The 19,228-nt window shown below is 36.0% G+C and overlaps 1 protein-coding gene across 1 annotated transcript; it reads left to right on the top strand.

Annotated features, from left to right (window-relative positions):
* The first annotated feature begins 15,528 nt into the window (after positions 1-15,528).
* On the top strand, positions 15,529-17,596 carry LOC131034177 (expansin-like B1). The gene is made up of 5 exons (XM_057965568.2): positions 15,529-15,765; positions 15,900-16,006; positions 16,568-16,746; positions 16,832-16,964; positions 17,183-17,596. The coding sequence occupies exons 1-5, from the start codon at positions 15,633-15,635 to the stop codon at positions 17,378-17,380; spliced, it is 750 nt and encodes a 249-aa protein (XP_057821551.2). The 5' UTR covers positions 15,529-15,632; the 3' UTR covers positions 17,381-17,596.
* The last annotated feature ends 1,632 nt before the right edge of the window (positions 17,597-19,228 follow it).

The raw sequence follows: 19,228 nt of genomic DNA, 5'->3' as shown, positions 1-19,228 counted from the left end.
TCTTCTTCATCTTTACTCACATCTTCAACATGTCGACCTCTTCTCTGGGCTATTTCAACAACTTCTAACTGGGCTGCAATTCCTCTCAACATTTCCATCATAGCAGGGTCTGCATTTCCATGCGCTCCACCATTCCTATTTCCTCTTTGCACCATCTTCATGTCAATCCTCTACAGTTGCAAGTCAGATCCTCAATCCACCACCCTACAAAAAAATATTTAGGACAATGCAATCTCCGAAATGAAATCTTGCTCTGATACCACTTGGTACATTCACGGTTAAGAGGGACCTCAAGGAGATTAATCTGGACCATGCAACGTGAGTAAAAAACAATGGAAACAAGACATGATTATGAAGGAAATGCAGAACTGATTGAATTATATCATGAAAACCAATTACAATCTATTGGCAATATGTGGGCTACAAGATTCGGCTCATAAGCCTAATACATACATGCTCAATTACAATGGCAGTCAACTTCGGACATCTTAATCTCAAGATAGATCTTCTATGCTCTCCTTCTATTATTTCTAATGCTCAATTACATTGATTTATATGATCAAGAAGGATCTGTGGTGATGTAATGGGCACCCCTTGTTCGGCACTAAATTTATGTCCCTTTTACTTAATGTAATTTTGCCAAACAGTTAGCTTGCAAGCTGACTATTGGATTTCTTTGGTTCTTGTTTTGCAATAGGATAAATTGGATAAACTGATATATTATTGTAAAGCTTTCAAAGTTTATTCAATATAAAAACAACCAGACATATCAAATACCAAAAACAAGAAGATTAATGCTGATGGTATTTATTTAATTCCAACTTCAAGCATACAAATCAGATCTGAAGAACATTACAGACCATATGATAATAAACAAATTCAAACCTGAACTCCACAAGAATAGAACCTACTGAAACACTGTTCACACACTGTAGCTGCACTATTCACGGCACTGTAGCATTTTTACTATTCACGCGGCACTATAGAAAAACACTATTCACGCGGTACTGTAGCAAAACATTATTCACACGGTACTGTAGCAAAATCACTATTCACGCGGTACTGTAGCAAAAACACTATTCACGCGGTACTGTAGCAAAATCACTATCTTCAAATCTGCACTTTCAAACCCCTATAAAAACTTCATGCGAGAGCACCAGATGAAGCCCAATGTGTTTCCTGAATGAAAACACCATTAATCCTCCTGACTGTGTCTTTCAACAGCGAAGAGAATGCTAGCAAAGAGGGATTCCGTCCTCCAAGCCCAATAATCAGATCTCTACGAAATCCAACAGCATAACATTAATCTCATCCCAGCATCCCCAAAAGAGAGCTCTCAACCTCCATTTATATCTTCTTCCCAGATGCAAAACACTTCATTTCCTCAATGTGGGATAATACATTTTAGAATAAAATATTATTTCCCACAATGTACACATTAAAGGGAACTTTTAATATTTTAAACATTACTTTATATTCCCAACCTTATAATATAACGATAAAGTTAAATATTTAATTTAACTTTACACTTTATCGTTAAATATTAAAACATTGTTGATAATCTCTTTAAATCATTGTCACCTTCAAACATTTTTACTGATAATTATGCCAACCAGGGAAACACTAAAAATTTCAAGTCACTGCTTGGGGACTAACTTACTATAAATAGTAAGTGTCTAGAAACCCTGTCAGAGCAGCACCGATTGGCCTGAAACTGAAAACACCTAGGCCAAAACACCTCAGGATCCCACCAATGTCCTTGTTAGCCTTCGGGACCATGTCAGAATAGGCTAACGACACCCCATATCATGTTGCGCTAAAAAGGGGACATTACAGTCCGCCCCCCTTGAAATTGCTTGTCCTCAAGCAAATTCGGTCCTGAATGTTGCAATACCTGCTCATTCTCCCATGTAGCATCCTCATCTGGCAGGTCTCTCCATTTCACCAAGTATTCCTTAACGATTCTGTTCCTGAGTGTCCTTTCCCTGACATCCAGAATAGCTTCGGGTACTAACACAAGCTTCCCCTCCTCATCTAAAGGGGGTAAATCTGCAGAAGGCACTACACTCTGACCAATGGCTTTCTTAAGCCTAGACACATGAAACACATTGTGCACCCGACTGCCCTCTGGAAGCTCAAGCTCATAGGCGACTTCACCCACTCTGCGAATCACCCTGTAGGGACCATAAAATCTAGGCTTCAACTTTTCAGCTCCGCTCTTCTTGAGTGATGACTGTCTATATGGTTGTAGTCTCAAATACACCATGTCACCAACCTCAAAACTACGCTCCACCCTATGTTGATCGGCATACAACTTTTGCTGATTCTGTGCCTGCTGTATATTCTCCTTGAGCGCCCTCAAGATGTCCTGACTATCCTACAATGAGTCTTGGGCTTTGGGTACTCTGCTATCCCCCAAGACTATGTCAACAAAGCTCGGCGCCTCATAGCCATAAAGTGCCATGAAGGGTGTCATCCTGATAGACATATGATATGTCGTGTTGTAACAATATTCCCCCATGTGTAACCATCTCACCCAGGCCCTCTGTTGTGCAGTCACATAATTTTGCAGATAACCCTCAACCCACTTATTCACAATCTCTGTCTGACCATCCGTCTATGGATGATAACTAGTGCTGGGTGTGAGTTCCGTACCACACAACCGAAAGAGCTCCTGCCAAAAAGCACTCAAAAATCTGCTATCCTGATCACTCACTATAAACCTGGGCAACCCATGCAATCTGAATATCTCCTTGTAAAAGAGGTCTGCCACCTGCGCTGCTGTGTAAGTAGATGGTATAGCGAAGAAATGGGCAAACTTTGTCAAGCGGTCTACCACAACATATATACAATCTCGCCCTTGCACTTTAGGTAGTCCGGTGATGAAGTCCATGGATATGCTTTCCCACTTCCTATCTGGAATGGGCAAAGGCTGAAGCAACCCTACAGGAAAAGTGTGTTCTCCCTTATTCTGCTGACATACTGCACACTCCTTCACATATCTCTGCACATCATCCTTAAGTCCCCTCCAAGTAAACCTTTCACGGATCTGCCTGTAAGTTTTGAAGATCCCAGGATGTCCAGCTGTAGGCGCATCATGGAATGCCCTTAAAATTTCCCCCTTGAACAGTGATGTAGGAATCAAATAAATCCTATCCTGAAATCTGATCAACCCATCCAACACCATATACCTATCATCATGTATGGTACCTGCAACTATCCTAGAAGCCCAAGTATCCCCTACATACTCTGCCATAATCCGATCTCTCCAATCCCCTGAAATCTCAACTAGAGTGCAAACATGTGGTCTCCTGGATAAAGCATTGGCCACCACATTCTTCTTCCCTTTGACAAACTCTATGTCAAAATCATAAGCCTGCAATTTAGTGATCCATTTTTGCTGCCTGTCATTAAGATCACGCTGGCTCATGAAATATTTTATGCTATTGTGATCAGTTTTGATCACAAACCGTCCACCTACTAAGTATGATCAGAATTTGGCCAATGCATGCATTATGGCCAACATCTCCCTGTCATAGATAGAATAGCTCCTCTCAACACCTCGGAGCTTCCTACTCTCGAATGCAATGGGATGTTTCTCCTACATCAATACTGCCCCTATCCCATCACCTGAAGCATCACACTGAAGTTCAAATGGCTTCATGAAATCTGGTAGAGCTAAAACCGGACAAGATGACATCACTTGTTTGAAGTGGTCAAAACATCGCTGCGCTGCTTCTGTCCATATGAAGGCTCCCTTTTTAGTGAGGTCTGTCAAAGGTGTTGCAGTCTGTGAAAACCCCTTAACAAACCTCCTGTAAAACCCGCATAAACCAAAGAACCCCTTAAGTTGTGTGAGGTTCGTGGGAGTAGGCCAATCTACTATAGCTCTAATCTTTTCAGGGTCTACTCGAACTCCATCTGCACTAATAATATGCCCAAGGTATAGTAATTCTGTCATACCAAACTCACACTTAGACTCCTTGGCATATAAAGACTCTCTCTCTAGGATAGATAATACCTCCTCCAAATGCTGTGAATGTTCCTCCCAGGTCTTACTAAAGACCAAGATGTCATCAAAGAAGATCAAGACAAATCTCCTCAACTGCTCCCTGAATACCTGGTTCATACAACTCTGAAATGTAGCGGGTGCATTGGTTAGTCCAAATGGCATAACCATAAACTCAAAGTGGCCATAGTGACATCGGAAGGCTGTTTTCTCAATGTCCTCTGCTCTCATCCTGATCTGATGGTATCCGGATCGCAAATCAATTTTGGTGAAGAAGCATGCCCCATGCAACTCATCAATCAGCTCATCAATCCTAGGAATGGGATACCTGTTTTTAATTGTTTTCTTATTCAGTGCCCTATAATCGATGCACATGCGCATTGTCCCATCCTTCTTCTTTACCAAAACTATAGCTGAAGCAAAGGGGATTTTGCTAGGCCTGATGTGCCCCATTTCCAACAACTCCTTAATTGCCTTCTCTATCTCATCTTTATGTTTCTTAGGATGACGATAGGGAGTGATCATCACTGGTTTGGCTCCCTCCTCGAGCTCAATAACATGCTCTGCACCCCTGTCAGGAGGAACCCCGTGAGGAATATCACTAAATACCTTGGCATGCCTGTCAAGAATCTCCTGTATATCTGGTGGATGACTCTTCACCCGAGGCTCCGGTGAAGTTGGCATAACTAAGCACTCTGTTGCCCACTCTATGTCATTATGTCGAAAAAGTCTCTCCATTCTCTTCAAAGAGACTACCCTGCAACTCCCATCTGAAAGTCCCCTGAGAACAACAGTCCTACCCTCATGCTGAAACCTCATTTCCAACTTCGCTAGGTTGAAAGTGAACTCAACCAGTGATGCCATCCATGTCATACCGAGGATGACGTCGTAATCTCCCATGTCCACAACGTAGAAATCATCCTCCAACTCATAGCCATCTCCAAATCTAATGTGAAGATTTGACACCTTCTGAGTACATAATAGCTTTTGGCCATTAGCCACCATGACCCTAAAACCATCATTCTCCTCTGTCTGTAAACCTCTCCTGGCTACCAACTGTGTATCTATAAAGTTATGTGTAGCCCCAGTGTCAATGAGAGATATCACTTTTTGCCCCTGGATAGTACCCCTGACCTTAAATGTGATTGCCTTTTGGGCCCCTGTCAAGCGTGCCAACGATCTATCATCCTTAGGAATGCTGCTCTCCATTATCGTGTTACCCTCATCTGAATCGGAGTGCTGATCCTCCCCCTCTGACTCTGACTCCTCTGCTGAAAAATACTCCATTTGATTTGCCTTAGCCTTGAGAGGGCATTTATGAGATAAGTCCCAAGACTCTCCACACTAGAAGCACAGTTTCTTCTTTCGAAGTTCATTCAAGGTTTCACTGTCTAGTCCTTTTGATCCTTCTTTGGGTTTGTTATACTCTTTCTGAAATGGTTTTTTGTCTTTGTCCTTGCGGTAGGAAGAATCTATTGAATGGTATTTCCCTTTGTATACCGAAGGGGCTAAATCTCGTGCCTTTTTAGTTGCTTCTGCTAAGGTGAGTGGATCATGTCCCTTCACCCAACCACGTAATGGATTAGCAAGCCCATCACAAAATAACACCACCAATCTCCTAGGAGAGATATCAGTAACAAGTACAGACAAACGCTGAAACTCGGCGATGTAAGCATCCACTGAACCTGACTGTTTTAACTATGCTAGCTCTTTGAAATGTAACTCGGGATCCCTAGTGTCAAATCTCTCAATCAATCTTTCTGTGAATTCCTCATAGGATGTAATCTAATTATGCCCCAGAGTCACCATGCCATGATGCCACCATTCATGCGCAACGCCGTCCAAATGCATAGCCGCATACTTGATAGCCTCCTCCTCAGGCATAGGATTAAGCTGCAAGTATGTATCTACCTTCTGCACCCAAGCTCGTGCGGTCATCTTCCCTGAAGCATCATAATAAGGCAAGGAAAGTTTTCCAACTTTCTTTCTCAGCTCAAAATTCTGATTCCTCCCTCCTGCTCTAGGCATATGGCTCATCCTCAAGTCCTTATAATCTCTGAGGGAAATGTCTGCCTGAAACTCGGGTCCACTGGCATCCCAGTCCCTCCTGAACTGACCCTGTAACTCCGTAATCTGTGGTTCGTTCACTGGTTGAACCGGATCCCTAGGTGGGAAGGTGGGTAGAAGAGGTCTCGAGCTCGTTGTTCGAGATGGGCGTGCAACGTGTCTAAAGTTATCCGCCTCATTCCCATTGTTGCCGTCTCCATTATTACCATTAATATTATTCTCAGGGCCATTGTTGTTGCCTCGGCCTCCATTATTATCATTGCCCCTATTGTTATCGTTTCCCCCATTGTTATTGTTTCCATTGTTGGCATCACCTGGATTAATATTGACGCCCATCTGTCGAGCCATAAGCTGCAACATCATGTCCATTCGCCTATTCTGCTCCTGCTGCATATGCTGCCCTTGCTCTAATATACCCAGTAACTATTTGAACATTACCTCCCCCTGATCTGGAACGGTATTCCTATCATCTCGGTCACCCATACTGCTGTCCTGATCAAAGAATATTTCCTCTATGTCTGTATGACTAGATTCTATGTCCACCTGCACGGATGAACTAGACTGCTCGCTCTGTGAGTTCAAATTTCTGTTTGTCTTGCTTTGGTATGGCGGAAGTTATAAGGCCCCTGTTGCATGCTTAAACATGCATGCTAAGCATGTTTTTTAATTCATTAATTTCTGATTTTAGTGTGTTGATATTTTGTCAAACACTTTTCCCTCTATCCGGCTATTCCAAAGTCTCTGTAAGACATCCACAAGATGGCAGGACTTATAGCTCTGATACCACTGTAATGGGCACCCCTTGTTCGGCACTAAATTTATGTCCCTTTTACTTAGTGTAATTTTGCCAAACAGTTAGCTTGCAAGCTGACTATTGGATTTCTTTGGTTCTTGTTTTGCAATAGGATAAATTGGATAAACTGATATATTATTGTAAAGCTTTCAAAGTTTATTCAATATAAAAACAACCAGACATATCAAATACCAAAAACAAGAAGATTAATGCTGATGGTATTTATTTAATTCCAACTTCAAGCATACAAATCAGATCTGAAGAACATTACAGACCATATGATAATAAACAAATTCAAACCTGAACTCCACAAGAATAGAACCTGCTGAAACACTGTTCACACACTGTAGCTGCACTATTCACGGCACTGTAGCATTTTTACTATTCACGTGGCACTGTAGCAAAACACTATTCACGCGGTACTGTAGCAAAATCACTATTCATGCGGTGCTATAGCAAAAACACTATTCACGCGGTACTGTAGCAAAATCACTATCTTCAAATCTGCACTTTCAAACCCCTGTAAAAACTTCATGCGAGAGCACCAGATGAAGCCCAATGTGTTTCCTGAATGAAAACACCATTAATCCTCCTGACTGTGTCTTTCAACAGCGAAGAGAATGCTAGCAAAGAGGGATTCCGTCCTCCAAGCCCAATAATCAGATCTCTACGAAATCCAACAGCATAACATTAATCTCATCCCAGCATCCCCAAAAGAGAGCTCTCAACCTCCATTTATATCTTCTTCCCAGATGCAAAACACTTCATTTCCTCAATGTGGGATAATACATTTTAGAATAAAATATTATTTCCCACAATGTACACATTAAAGGGAACTTTTAATATTTTAAACATTACTTTATATTCCCAACCTTATAATATAACAATAAAGTTAAATATTTAATTTAACTTTACACTTTATCGTTAAATATTAAAACATTGTTGATAATCTCTTTAAATCATTGTCGCCTTCAAACATTTTTACTGATAATTATGCCAACCAGGGAAACACTAAAAATTTCAAGTCACTGCTTGGGGACTAACTTACTATAAATAGTAAGTGTCTAGAAACCCTGTCAGAGCAGCACCGATTGGCCTGAAACTGAAAACACCTAGGCCAAAACACCTCAGGATCCCACCAATGTCCTTGTTAGCCTTCGAGACCATGTCAGAATAGGCTAACGACACCCCATATCATGTTGCGCTAAAAAGGGGACATTACAGGTGACCCAAGATGAATCAAATACCGATGAACAAGATGAAACATGTATAAACACCGGGTCAACCTCCACCAAAGAGAATCCTCCGAAAAATCAAAAGGATGAAGTGTGGACTAAAAGGAAGGTCAGTCACATGCCAAGGAACGTTGGAAACACCAAACTAAAGCTCCACAAGCTATAGAAAGGATATGCAAGATTCACCAATATAAAAATAGGTCCAAGCAATTTGGGTGTTCTAAGCTAGAAAATTGTCTCAGATTTTGAAATCGATAACTTGTCAGAAAAAGATCCAAACATTTTGTAGACTTACGGTAAGGAAGATAATGGTGTCCACAAGAAAAATTCATCTCCACAAGATCCAGTGAGAAAATGCAAAAAGAAATGTTAAAACTGCAAAACAGGAAACAAGCTGAAAAGAAATGATTTTGGTTGATGCAAGATTGCCAAGAACCAGGGATGCTCTTGCATCATCTATTCTATTTTCTACAAGAGATTCCTAGTCAAGGAAAGGTTATTTGGTCAAAGAAAAGACTGATATCTCATCAAATTATAGATAGATTGAAGAGGTTCATCAGCTACACGACAAGAGAAGAGGCATTTATCGCTTATTTCTTCGTGTTGCAATTGAACATGCAAAGGAGGAAAAGAATATCGAAACAAATGGTTGATAAGTATAAAGATGACATCACATTTGTATTCACAACTGACAAGTGTTTCATGGAAGCAGTCATTCCTAGAAAAAAATAGATTTCACCATTTGGATATGAAGTCATAGAGGAGATTATTGAGGGAACAACTCGATTTCTACTAAATAGTCTAGTAGATGAAACACAAGAATGGTTTGGTATTGAAACTAAGAAACCCTTGAAGGTTCGCATGGAGCACTCAAAGAATACACAAGAGTATACTATAAAGAAATTTGTTCAAGAATCTATGGCTAAGGATAATTTGATTGAGGAAGAGCTTATTGAGTATAGGCATTTTGGAAGACTTGATAGCTCATCTGGAGCCTTTACAACCACTCTAAAGGAGCTTCCCTCATCTGGTTCCCTAAAGAAGCCAAAAGAAGAAAAGAGAAAGACAATAATACTTGAGTCTAAGGAAGAAGAAGAACCTGAGACATACTGGATACATGTCCAGAAGCCTAATGCCAAGAAGTCTAAGAAACCACTTGTTGTAGAGAACCTATTTAAATCACTGGTACAAGGAAAAAACAAAAAAAAGGTAGGCAATCTTTATGTTGAGGCCAATGATGAAGATAAAAGTTTTATAGTTAAATATTTTCTATTATATTGTGTCAAATTAGAGGATGTCATAGAGCAATTTAAGAATGATATTCTGGTTAAATTGTATGAATAATTGATTAGAATTAGGCAAAATGCTAGAGAGGAAGAGCAAGCTATTAAGGATCAGGTTTTTGAGTTTGTCGGTTCCGCCCTTTCTAAAGAAGATAAGACCAATCTCATAGAATCTTGTAAGACTGCATTAAGGACAAAGAGAGGTCTAGACAATCTTATGTTAGGAGAATTTGATGCCAAGGAGAAACTTAAGAATGAACTCATGAAAATAATAATGTCTATTGCAAATAATCGTGGTATGTTACCCTCTATTGACTTCGGTATTCCTATTGGTGAGTCTGAGAGTGTGGATAATAATCTTGTTGACAATCCTGTTAATAATCTTGATGAAAATCATGTTGATAATGTGTCTATTATGAACAATGCAATGTATATCCCTGGAACATTGGTAAATCCTGAATCTCAAAAAGGAAAAGAAATTGAAGATTCTAGTGATAAAGGTTAGGAAGAACAAATGACAACTGAGACTGAAAGGAATGAACCTGAGCCCAAGGATAATCTAGTCAAGGACTCAAATGTAAAAGTGTTTGAAACAATAACAATGATTGGTACCAACTCTGATACCAATGATGACTCCTGGAAGAGATTGTTTGTTGCACCATTGATCATTCAACCCATCACTTCATCCATGCAGTTAGTTCACTTCTCAAAAGTTGATCTGGTACAAAAAATCCAAATTGGAGAATCCTTTCTATCGTTTGATAAACAAGTTTTTAAAAGAAGGAAAAAATTATTGAGGAACCGCTGACAACACTTCGTACTATGATAGCTGAGTGTTAGATAGATCCAGATGCCCCCATTATTGACAAATGAAAAATATTAATTATATCATTGAAAGATCATGTAGATAAATTGAAGGAGAAATATGAGAAAGACAAATAAGAGGACATAGAGAAGCTATTGCAAGAACTCAAGGGAAAATGTGAGACTGTATGTCATCAAATCACTTAACTCATCTCTCAAGGATGGTCGTACTTGTCAAATGGTGATATACTCTTTTCATACAATCTTTAGTGGCCAGATGCCACAAAGAGCATTAAGGATGAAATGAATATCATTGAAGAAAAGATTTAGCAGGCCTATGCCAACTATAGGTTATCTCAGGAATTATCTAGTTCTGAAAGATCAATAATTAAAGAGATCAATAAGAAATACTTTGAGTTACAACAACAAAGGGATGATATCATTTTTCCCTTAGGTCAATTGTAGGATTTAAGCAATTAGAGAATATCAGTTATGAACTGAGCCCTTTCTAGAGGTATATAGTTCACATATTCTGCACTCGGTTCTATTCAAGAAGCAAAACAAATGCATGCATCCTTGCAGGTACAGATCAAGTTGCCAACAAAAGCTATCTCATATGGGGATAAACATAAGGACTCTTGTACTGCACACATTCAGAAGCTCAAGCATTTCTCTGGTTGACATTGATTTTCTCCCTTAGGGGAAGTTTGAGTTATGTTTATGCATAGTTTTTAGGTTTTGGCCCTTTGTCATTTCTATTAAAGGGGAAGCAATGTCATGTTTATTATGTCTATTATACAAAACCTTTCAGATAGTTAGTTAGTTGTTATTTCAATTATTTTCCTAAAGAAAACTTATGTTGTATTACTTTATGTTGCCATCAATGACAAAGGGGGAGATTGTTGACCTATTGTCATTCATGTCATTGATGTGATTTGGTCTGGTAGTTTTCTTTAGTATAAGTTATTTCTTTATTATGCAATGTATGCATGCTTACTTCATGCAGTTTTGAGATTCAATATCTATCTTACTAGAAGGTATTTTGGGTCCGGTCCCATCCAGATGTGATGAAGGCATAATCTACATGGCATTTTTGGATCCGATCGTATTAGGACATATTGGAGGCATGTCTTACAAAGTACCTTTGGATCAAGATTGAATTAGACATCTTATGAACATATTTTTGTTGTTGTTTGTGAATATTTCAGTCTCACCCATTTCCAGTTGAGCCAACTAATTAGGATATTTGGTGCAAATATATATAACCATTAGTTTTGCAAGTTAGAGATATGGTTGTTGAAATAAAACTACTGTGTACATGTTGTACATGTGAAAGTTTTGTGGAGGTGAATATTATTATGCGGTGTATGTACAATGGATATAAAAAGTAGTTTATGCACTTCAATGAAATTGTAATTCATGCATATGTTAGATGCAACTATAACGGTTCAAGTTTTGTATTCCATCATCCAACAATGAGCCTTTTTTTGTATTTGGGTAGTGATCCCTCTGGGAAGTGAACCCCAATTGACAATGAGCGACCCCTTTTGTATTGTGTAACCAATTACATATTGCATCATACTTGAGAGATCACTCTCTCCATGGTTTTTTCCATATTGATTTTTTCAGATACAAATATAGTGTTATGTGTTAATTTCCTTTACTGCATTTGAATCATGTTATGTGATTGGATAGTTAGAAGTTTCAATAAGTTCAAGGGAATACTGATTCACCCCTCCCCTCTCAATATTACAGATATTCAACACTTAGAGCTCGTAATGTTTATCATATATGTTCATATTTTGGACCATAATTGTGCTATTCTTTGAAACCCAATTGTACATGAACTATTACTATAGAGTCTATCTTATACGTTTAATATGTGCATACATTGTTATTGAGATATTTTGTTGGGTTTTATCCCTTGAACATGTATAGAATCATTAAAATGAATTATCCATTCAATTTCTACATACCATATTGCTAATAATCTATTTAAATTCCAATCAAACAATAATATATGCACATATTAAACCTTAAAATTATTATTTTTTGTTTGTTCATGTAGACATAGGCTTTAATGAGATAGTTATACCAAAATTTCTAAACTCAAGTTTTCACTTGAATGTTTTATATTAATAACACATTTGTGACAAAGTTAGAATATAATATTTGACAAGTGGCCTATACATTTTTTGCATGTGTTTTTTCTATGTAGCATTCAAATGCTAATTTTGGGAGAAAAGTAGGTAGGTTGATTATCTTAAATATATTCACAAAATAGATAAACACTTCTCAAAGAAACTAGAAATGCTCACATTTTGGATCATGATTCTATCACTCTATGAAACCCATTTGTTTATGATTTGCAACTATTATACTTTTAACCTATTTAGTGAGCTTAATATTTGCATAAATTCTTATTTCATTGAAAGTGAAAGACATTCTTACTTATACATGATATGTCATAAATTAATTTTTAAATTAAAATACCACTAAAACTTGTAATAATTGGAACAAGAGAGCTACTTGTAATTGGTTGTCAATCCCCTCAAGGTCTTCTAAATCTTCATTCAATATCATCCTCACCTTAACATTTTGGATTGAAATCCATTCTCCATATTACCAACAAAATTTTTGACTTGTTTTGTTCAAAATAAATTGACATATTTTCAAACATTAAATTGAAAAAATAACACAACATTAAACCCTATTATGATATGTAGAAATCATATGTAGCATTCATTTTAATGATGCAATGATATATTAGAGGGAAAACAACCCAACTCTAGACCTACACTATGCAATGAAATCAATAATGACTAGTGGTGAATGCAATTTGACATCTTTTATTCAACCTGGCCTAATGTAGGCTCACATGCATTTTTCCTTAAGAGAAAAATTAGGAAATGAGTAAAAGGTATTGTGACATAACATAAAACTAATAGGAGATGGTAAATGGTTTTTCAAACTCATTAAAACTCAAAATTATAAGCCAAGTTTTGTTTAAATTTTGAAGCTCATTATGCCCATACATGTAGATGAATAAAAACTATAAAACTCAACAATGGTGACCAAATGATGCGTACAAACCTCAATAGATGGTCAAGGACAAGTATAGACATCTCTACACGTTTTCCTCAAAATTTCTTGATATCTTTTGAAACCTTAAAAGATGGCATGATGTAGGTATGATAATTCTAGAGACATGGATGCCAATCATGTGAATATCTTAATACCAATAGTAATGCTACAATGTGTTATGTTGTTTATGAGGCTTATTCTATGATAAATGTGGCTTGTTGGTGTTGATTCATGATGAATGATATTCCTAGTATGGAGCTTTCATTTTAGTGATGTGATTGTGTGTTAAGACATGTAAAAATGGTATGCATGGAGTTCAGCTTTCACCCTTTTCAAAAAATCATCATTCATTATTTTAATGTTTTTTTGTTTTGTGTTTACTTGATATAGTAAATATTATGTATGTATGTATGTAGATGTATGTATGTATATGTATGTGTATATGTATGTATAGATATGTATGTGTATATATATGTGTGTGTATGTATATATATATATATGTGTGTGTGTGTGTGTGTGTGTGTGTGTGTGTGTGTATAAAAATTTATAATAATTTCATTTATGACATTAACGTATTTTAAATGTTAATTGTAGACACTTAAAATTATCCTTTAATTAATTAAATATTTATTATTTATTTAATTATTTTAGTCTAATGTCCTCTATTAATTAAATATTTATTCTTATTTATTTATTTAATTTATTAGCCTCTTTTTCTAATTCAAATAAATATTTATTATTTATTTAATTTATCTATCCCTTTCCTCTATTAATTAAATAAATACTTTTATTAAATTTAATTAATTCACTTACCTTTTTTCTCTTTTAATTCTAGCCCTCCAACTTGTTCACATGGATCATAATCTAAATTTGTAGGCATGTGATAAGTGTTAATTATCTCTTCATTCACTTTGTATTTTCTCTGAAGTCAACCTACCTCTTGATCTCATCCCTCCATTTCAAATTTGACCTCTTAATCTTATTCACTTTTATCTTCTTTCTTTTACCTCTTTTCCTCCTCCCTTCATCTCTACCTACTCTCTAATCCTATTGATTCACTTTCATCTATGGGATCTTGGCCATTCATGATATCACTAACATGTACAAGCAATCATACCTACATTCTACCAAAATCATTCTAGCATACATCATCACAAGCATACATCCATTCTTCTTTGAGTTCTTGTGCAAGTGCAACACAAATATGAGAGCAACATCATTAACACAAGATCATGGAGGATAGGAGAACAATGGAGACAAGTGTATCATAGATGTTAAGGTATAATCTTTGTTTGTTTTATGGTTTATTTACATTTCATGATAGTTCTCTATTGATTTATATTGTTGAATTAGTTTGCAGATGAAAGGTTAATGGTTGGTTCAATAAAATTAGATTTTTTAACATAATTATTGTATGCGGGAAAAGTGAGCTGATAAAACTCAATATGTGAAAATATTGCTAAATACTAGTCCACACACACACACAGGACTTCTTGATGCAAACTATGGAGTAATAACATATTACTCAGCTTTCCAAGGTGGGTCCCATGGTTCTCTATCTCACAATGTCCCTCTACAATTATTAAATTTTAAATTAAATTATTATTAAAAAAAAACATTTTTTACTCTTAAAAAACAAAACAAACTAGAGTAACATTCACTCAATGCAATTTAAGAAATTCCAACTTTGAAGGTTTAGGGTATCATAAAAGTTTGTATGATGATGAATTGGAAGTTTTATAAGTTTTGCTTTGATTGTACTTAAAGCAAATGTTTTTAAAATATACAATTTTTAGATGCTCCCTATTATTTTGAAAAACATTTTTAATGGGATGGTGCATTCATCTAGTCAAACCATAGTATAATTTAAGCATTTTCTGGATGAGGTATCATTACAAGCTTTCTTTGAGATAATAAACTTTCTGAACATATTACTCAACTCACATGATGGAGGGTTGGTTTCAAAGCCCTAGGCCCATTGAAACTTGTATAGCATAACAACAGCTTTATTTCCTCGATAAGATGAATGACTTCTGAAAAAAGCCTACAAACCAGGTGAGTGGAACGCTCGCTACAATCTGAACATATAAAAACAAACCAGTGAATAAATAAATAGTTAAAAACAAGCCAGCATGCTTTGTGCCCCAGAGGGAGATAAGAAAACGTTGGATGAGTGTTGAAGTTTAGAACAAGAATAAGATGGCCCAATTACAAATCAGTACAGAGATGTTTGTCTCAACACTTCAATTATAAATACCCACAAGCAATCCTTTTGAATTCACTCCATAGTTTCAAACCTTGGATTTCATGTTCTATTACAGATAGGATTGTTATTGTCTTTCTTGATTCTAAGGAAAATGGCTTCTTCTTCATGTTTCTCTGCTCTATTGTTTGTCTTGCCCATGCTGATACTTCTTTACAGGGGAGATTCTCAGTTAGTAAAATCTAGGGCAGCTTACTATGAGAGTCAAGATGGCTTAGGAACTTCAAGTAATACTATTCTTTTGATTGTTGAAAGACCACCCAATTTAGCTTTAGTTGTATTCATGCTTTTAGTTCTGACTTGTTTGTTTTTGTTTACATGAGATGAATTCAGTGTGATATTATTATGCTATAATCTATAGGGGGTGGCTGTGGATATGGAGAGTTTGGGAGAGAACTCAACTATGGAGATGTGGCAGCAGTTGGACGGTTATTCAGAGGCGGTGCAGGGTGTGGTGCTTGTTATCAAGTTAGTATGAATAATATATCATTCATGAGTTTGTTTCGCTATCTGATATTTTCTGATAATTCATTTCCTTTATGGAACATTTTATATCATCTGTGAGTTTGTTCTGGGATCTGATATTTGAGTATGAACTTATGTTGATACCTCTTTGGTTGAAAGTCAAGGATTGTCCATAAAATAATCCTAGCCTCATTCCTTATATCATGCCTCGGACAGTTTGAACCTTCCTGAATGGTGTAGTGACTTTCACCAATTGTATTCAACTAATTGAACTGGAGGCCTTTCATTCTACGATAACTTTAAAGTTGTAAAAATTTATTTTCTTGACAAGTAATTTGCTTCCAACCTAAGTTTGAAGCTTAAAATTTTGTAGTTCTACTCTGAAATTTAAGAAATGAAATGAATTGCTATCCAATTTGGGTCTTAAACATTATACTCCAAGTTCTAGACCCCATTAATTATACCTAAAGGTTTCAGTCTAACACAAGATTTGATTTCTATTGTTATTACTTTTATATGATTCTACTAAGGCAAATGGGTATTATTGTATTTGTGTCTGAACAGGTCAAGTGCAAGAATGAGGACTTATGCAGTGGTAAAGGAGTGAAAGTAGTTGCTACCGATCATGGAGAAGGTGATGGAACTGATTTCATCATGAGTCCCCATGCTTTCACAGCAATGGCCAAAAATGGCAAAGACAAGCACCTTCTAGCTTTAGGTGTCGTTGACATTAAGTACAAACGGTAATATGTTTCTTCCTGAAAGTCTTCTTCTCATTCATACTTTTCAAACTAAGTAAAATTTTGATCTAATCTGATCAATGACCAGAGTGCCATGCCAATATCCCGGATACAACATTATGTTCAAGATCAATGAAAGCAGTGATTATCCATATTATTTGTCTTTAGTATTTTGGTATACAGGAGGCCAAAAAGATATAATAGCAGTGGAACTTTCTCAGGTGTGTATTCATTCTGAAATGCCATTCTCCTTAATAGGTTTTAAATCAATACTATGATGATTTTGAAGTTCTTTCAGGCCAAAATGATGTAATACCTTATCAAATCTGTGTTTAGACTCTTTTCCAATTGTTTCTATAGATTTCTACACTCAGAACAATTTTCCTCAGCTTATGTTTGATTGTGTTGTTTCTTATGACTTTATATGGTTAAATTGTAGGACAAAATATTAGATTGGAAAGCAATGAGAAGAAGCTATGGAGGTGTATGGGACATTGCACCACCACCTTGTGAAAATATTGTTGTTCGTTTTCTGGTCAGCGATGACTATGATAGCCAATGGGTATCTGCTCCCAATGTTATACCTGCTAATTGGAAGGCTGGCTCTTTATATGACTCGGGCATTCAGATCAATTGAGGTTTCTAAAGAAAAACTCTATAAGAGTAGATAGTTGCAAATGGTGTGTTATTCAAAAGTTAGTTTTCTCAAGGTTCATTTTAAGCTAGGAGTTCTGCAAATGTAAGCTCAACTTAAATATGAATGGGGTTGATTATTATTATTAGTATTGTTGCATACAGTTTTCTAGCTCATTGTTATCTACCTCACTGTTAACTAGGAGACTCTTTATTAGTCCATGTTTGGGTACATAAAGAATAATATACACCATCTTCAGATGGCCTCTTAATTTTTTGGTTGGTGTACTGGTTGATTGTAATTTTTCTGTTTTTTATAATTTATTGTTTATTTGTTATTTTTTATTTTTTATGTGAATAAGGTGATAGATGAATTCGTTAATTATTATTTTTTAATATAGGAAGTCAATAGTTAAAATTTTAATTAAAAATATACTTGAAATAATGCGATATTTTTATCACTTGTTACTCTAATAAAATTGGTATACATATATTTTTCAAAAATCTATTTAAAATACGTCAAAAAATGTCTAGTTTAAAAGCCTAACCATAACTAAAACCTAGCCTTAAATCAAACCATTGTTAAATCCTAACTCTAACTCTAACTTTAATTAAAGCTTAACCCTAAACCTAATTGAATTCTAACCCCAACCCTAATGGCAACTCTAACTATTGGTGTGGATAAATTTTTATTTTTTATTTTTAAGATTTACAAGATAAGGTTTAATAAGTGATTTTTTCTTTGTCAAATGTTATCATATCAAATGGATGTATGATTTTTTCATTCTATTTTGGTTTCATCATCACTAGTGTAAATTCATGAATAGAAATAATAAGGTTCAAAATGGAAAGCAACATTCACAGATCTACCTTGTTGCAAAATTCACCCAAAGAACTATCTCTCCTCATAAACAAATGAAATTATATTTTATTGGTATGTCTATTCACATCACATGATTTATTATTTTTTAAATCTACAAAATATAGTTCATAAATTATGAATATTAATAACACGGGGGCTTCACTTAGTGTTCACCTGAGTTATATTAGGTGCGTTCATAGCATACTAAAGAATCCCCTTTTTTTCAAAAAATATTGTCCTAAACTCCTTTCTTGTCACCCTCTCCCAATGCACAATCCGAATTAAGAACCCCCCTATTTTCACTAGATATTATATGTATCAATTTTTTCTTTAATATTTTCCATATCCTTTTTTATTTCTATCTCATGTTATGATAAAGAGTTGGTTGGGTCTTAAGAAAAACTTTAGATTTGGTGGAAGGTGCTAATATTAATTGATGGGTTCTAAATTAATTGGAGCTGCTATTTAACTTGGCTTAGTTTAAAGTTGGAGCTCTAGATACATATTAACCATTGAATATTGGAGGAAATATTGTTATATCATTTCAATTGAAATTAACTAGTCATAGTGTTGGTGTTTTCAACTTGTTAGGAGTGTTTAAAATTTGGCAAGATTTGGCTTAGAAGTGATTGTCCTAATTTCCCCCTTTTTGCTTGTGCTAGGGTTGAATAAAAAGTTTTAACCTGTGTCAAAAAGTCACACTTGTTATAATCATGTGTTGACCTATAAAACCAGTTAACCAAGCCTTTAGTTATGACTTCGAGCCTATCACATCATTTGTTCATCGACCCCTTTGTGTTAGAAATTTGAAAATTCATCAGTCATAATAGCTCCATGGGCCTTTTGTTTGAAGTTGTTGTAATTTTTCCCAAGTCCTAGACAAAATGGTTCGATGACCCATTATTAAGTCATGAAAAATACTCCCATGCATAATTATTCACTTAAGTTCCCTGCACCCCTACATTTCTTGACTGTAGTCAGATTATAGGC

This window comes from Cryptomeria japonica, chromosome 1 (assembly GCF_030272615.1).
Source record: "Cryptomeria japonica chromosome 1, Sugi_1.0, whole genome shotgun sequence".
In the NCBI taxonomy this organism is placed as follows: Eukaryota; Viridiplantae; Streptophyta; class Pinopsida; order Cupressales; family Cupressaceae; genus Cryptomeria; species Cryptomeria japonica.
The sequence above is the reverse complement of the archived record's forward strand: the minus strand, read 5'-3'. Positions and strand labels throughout refer to the sequence as shown.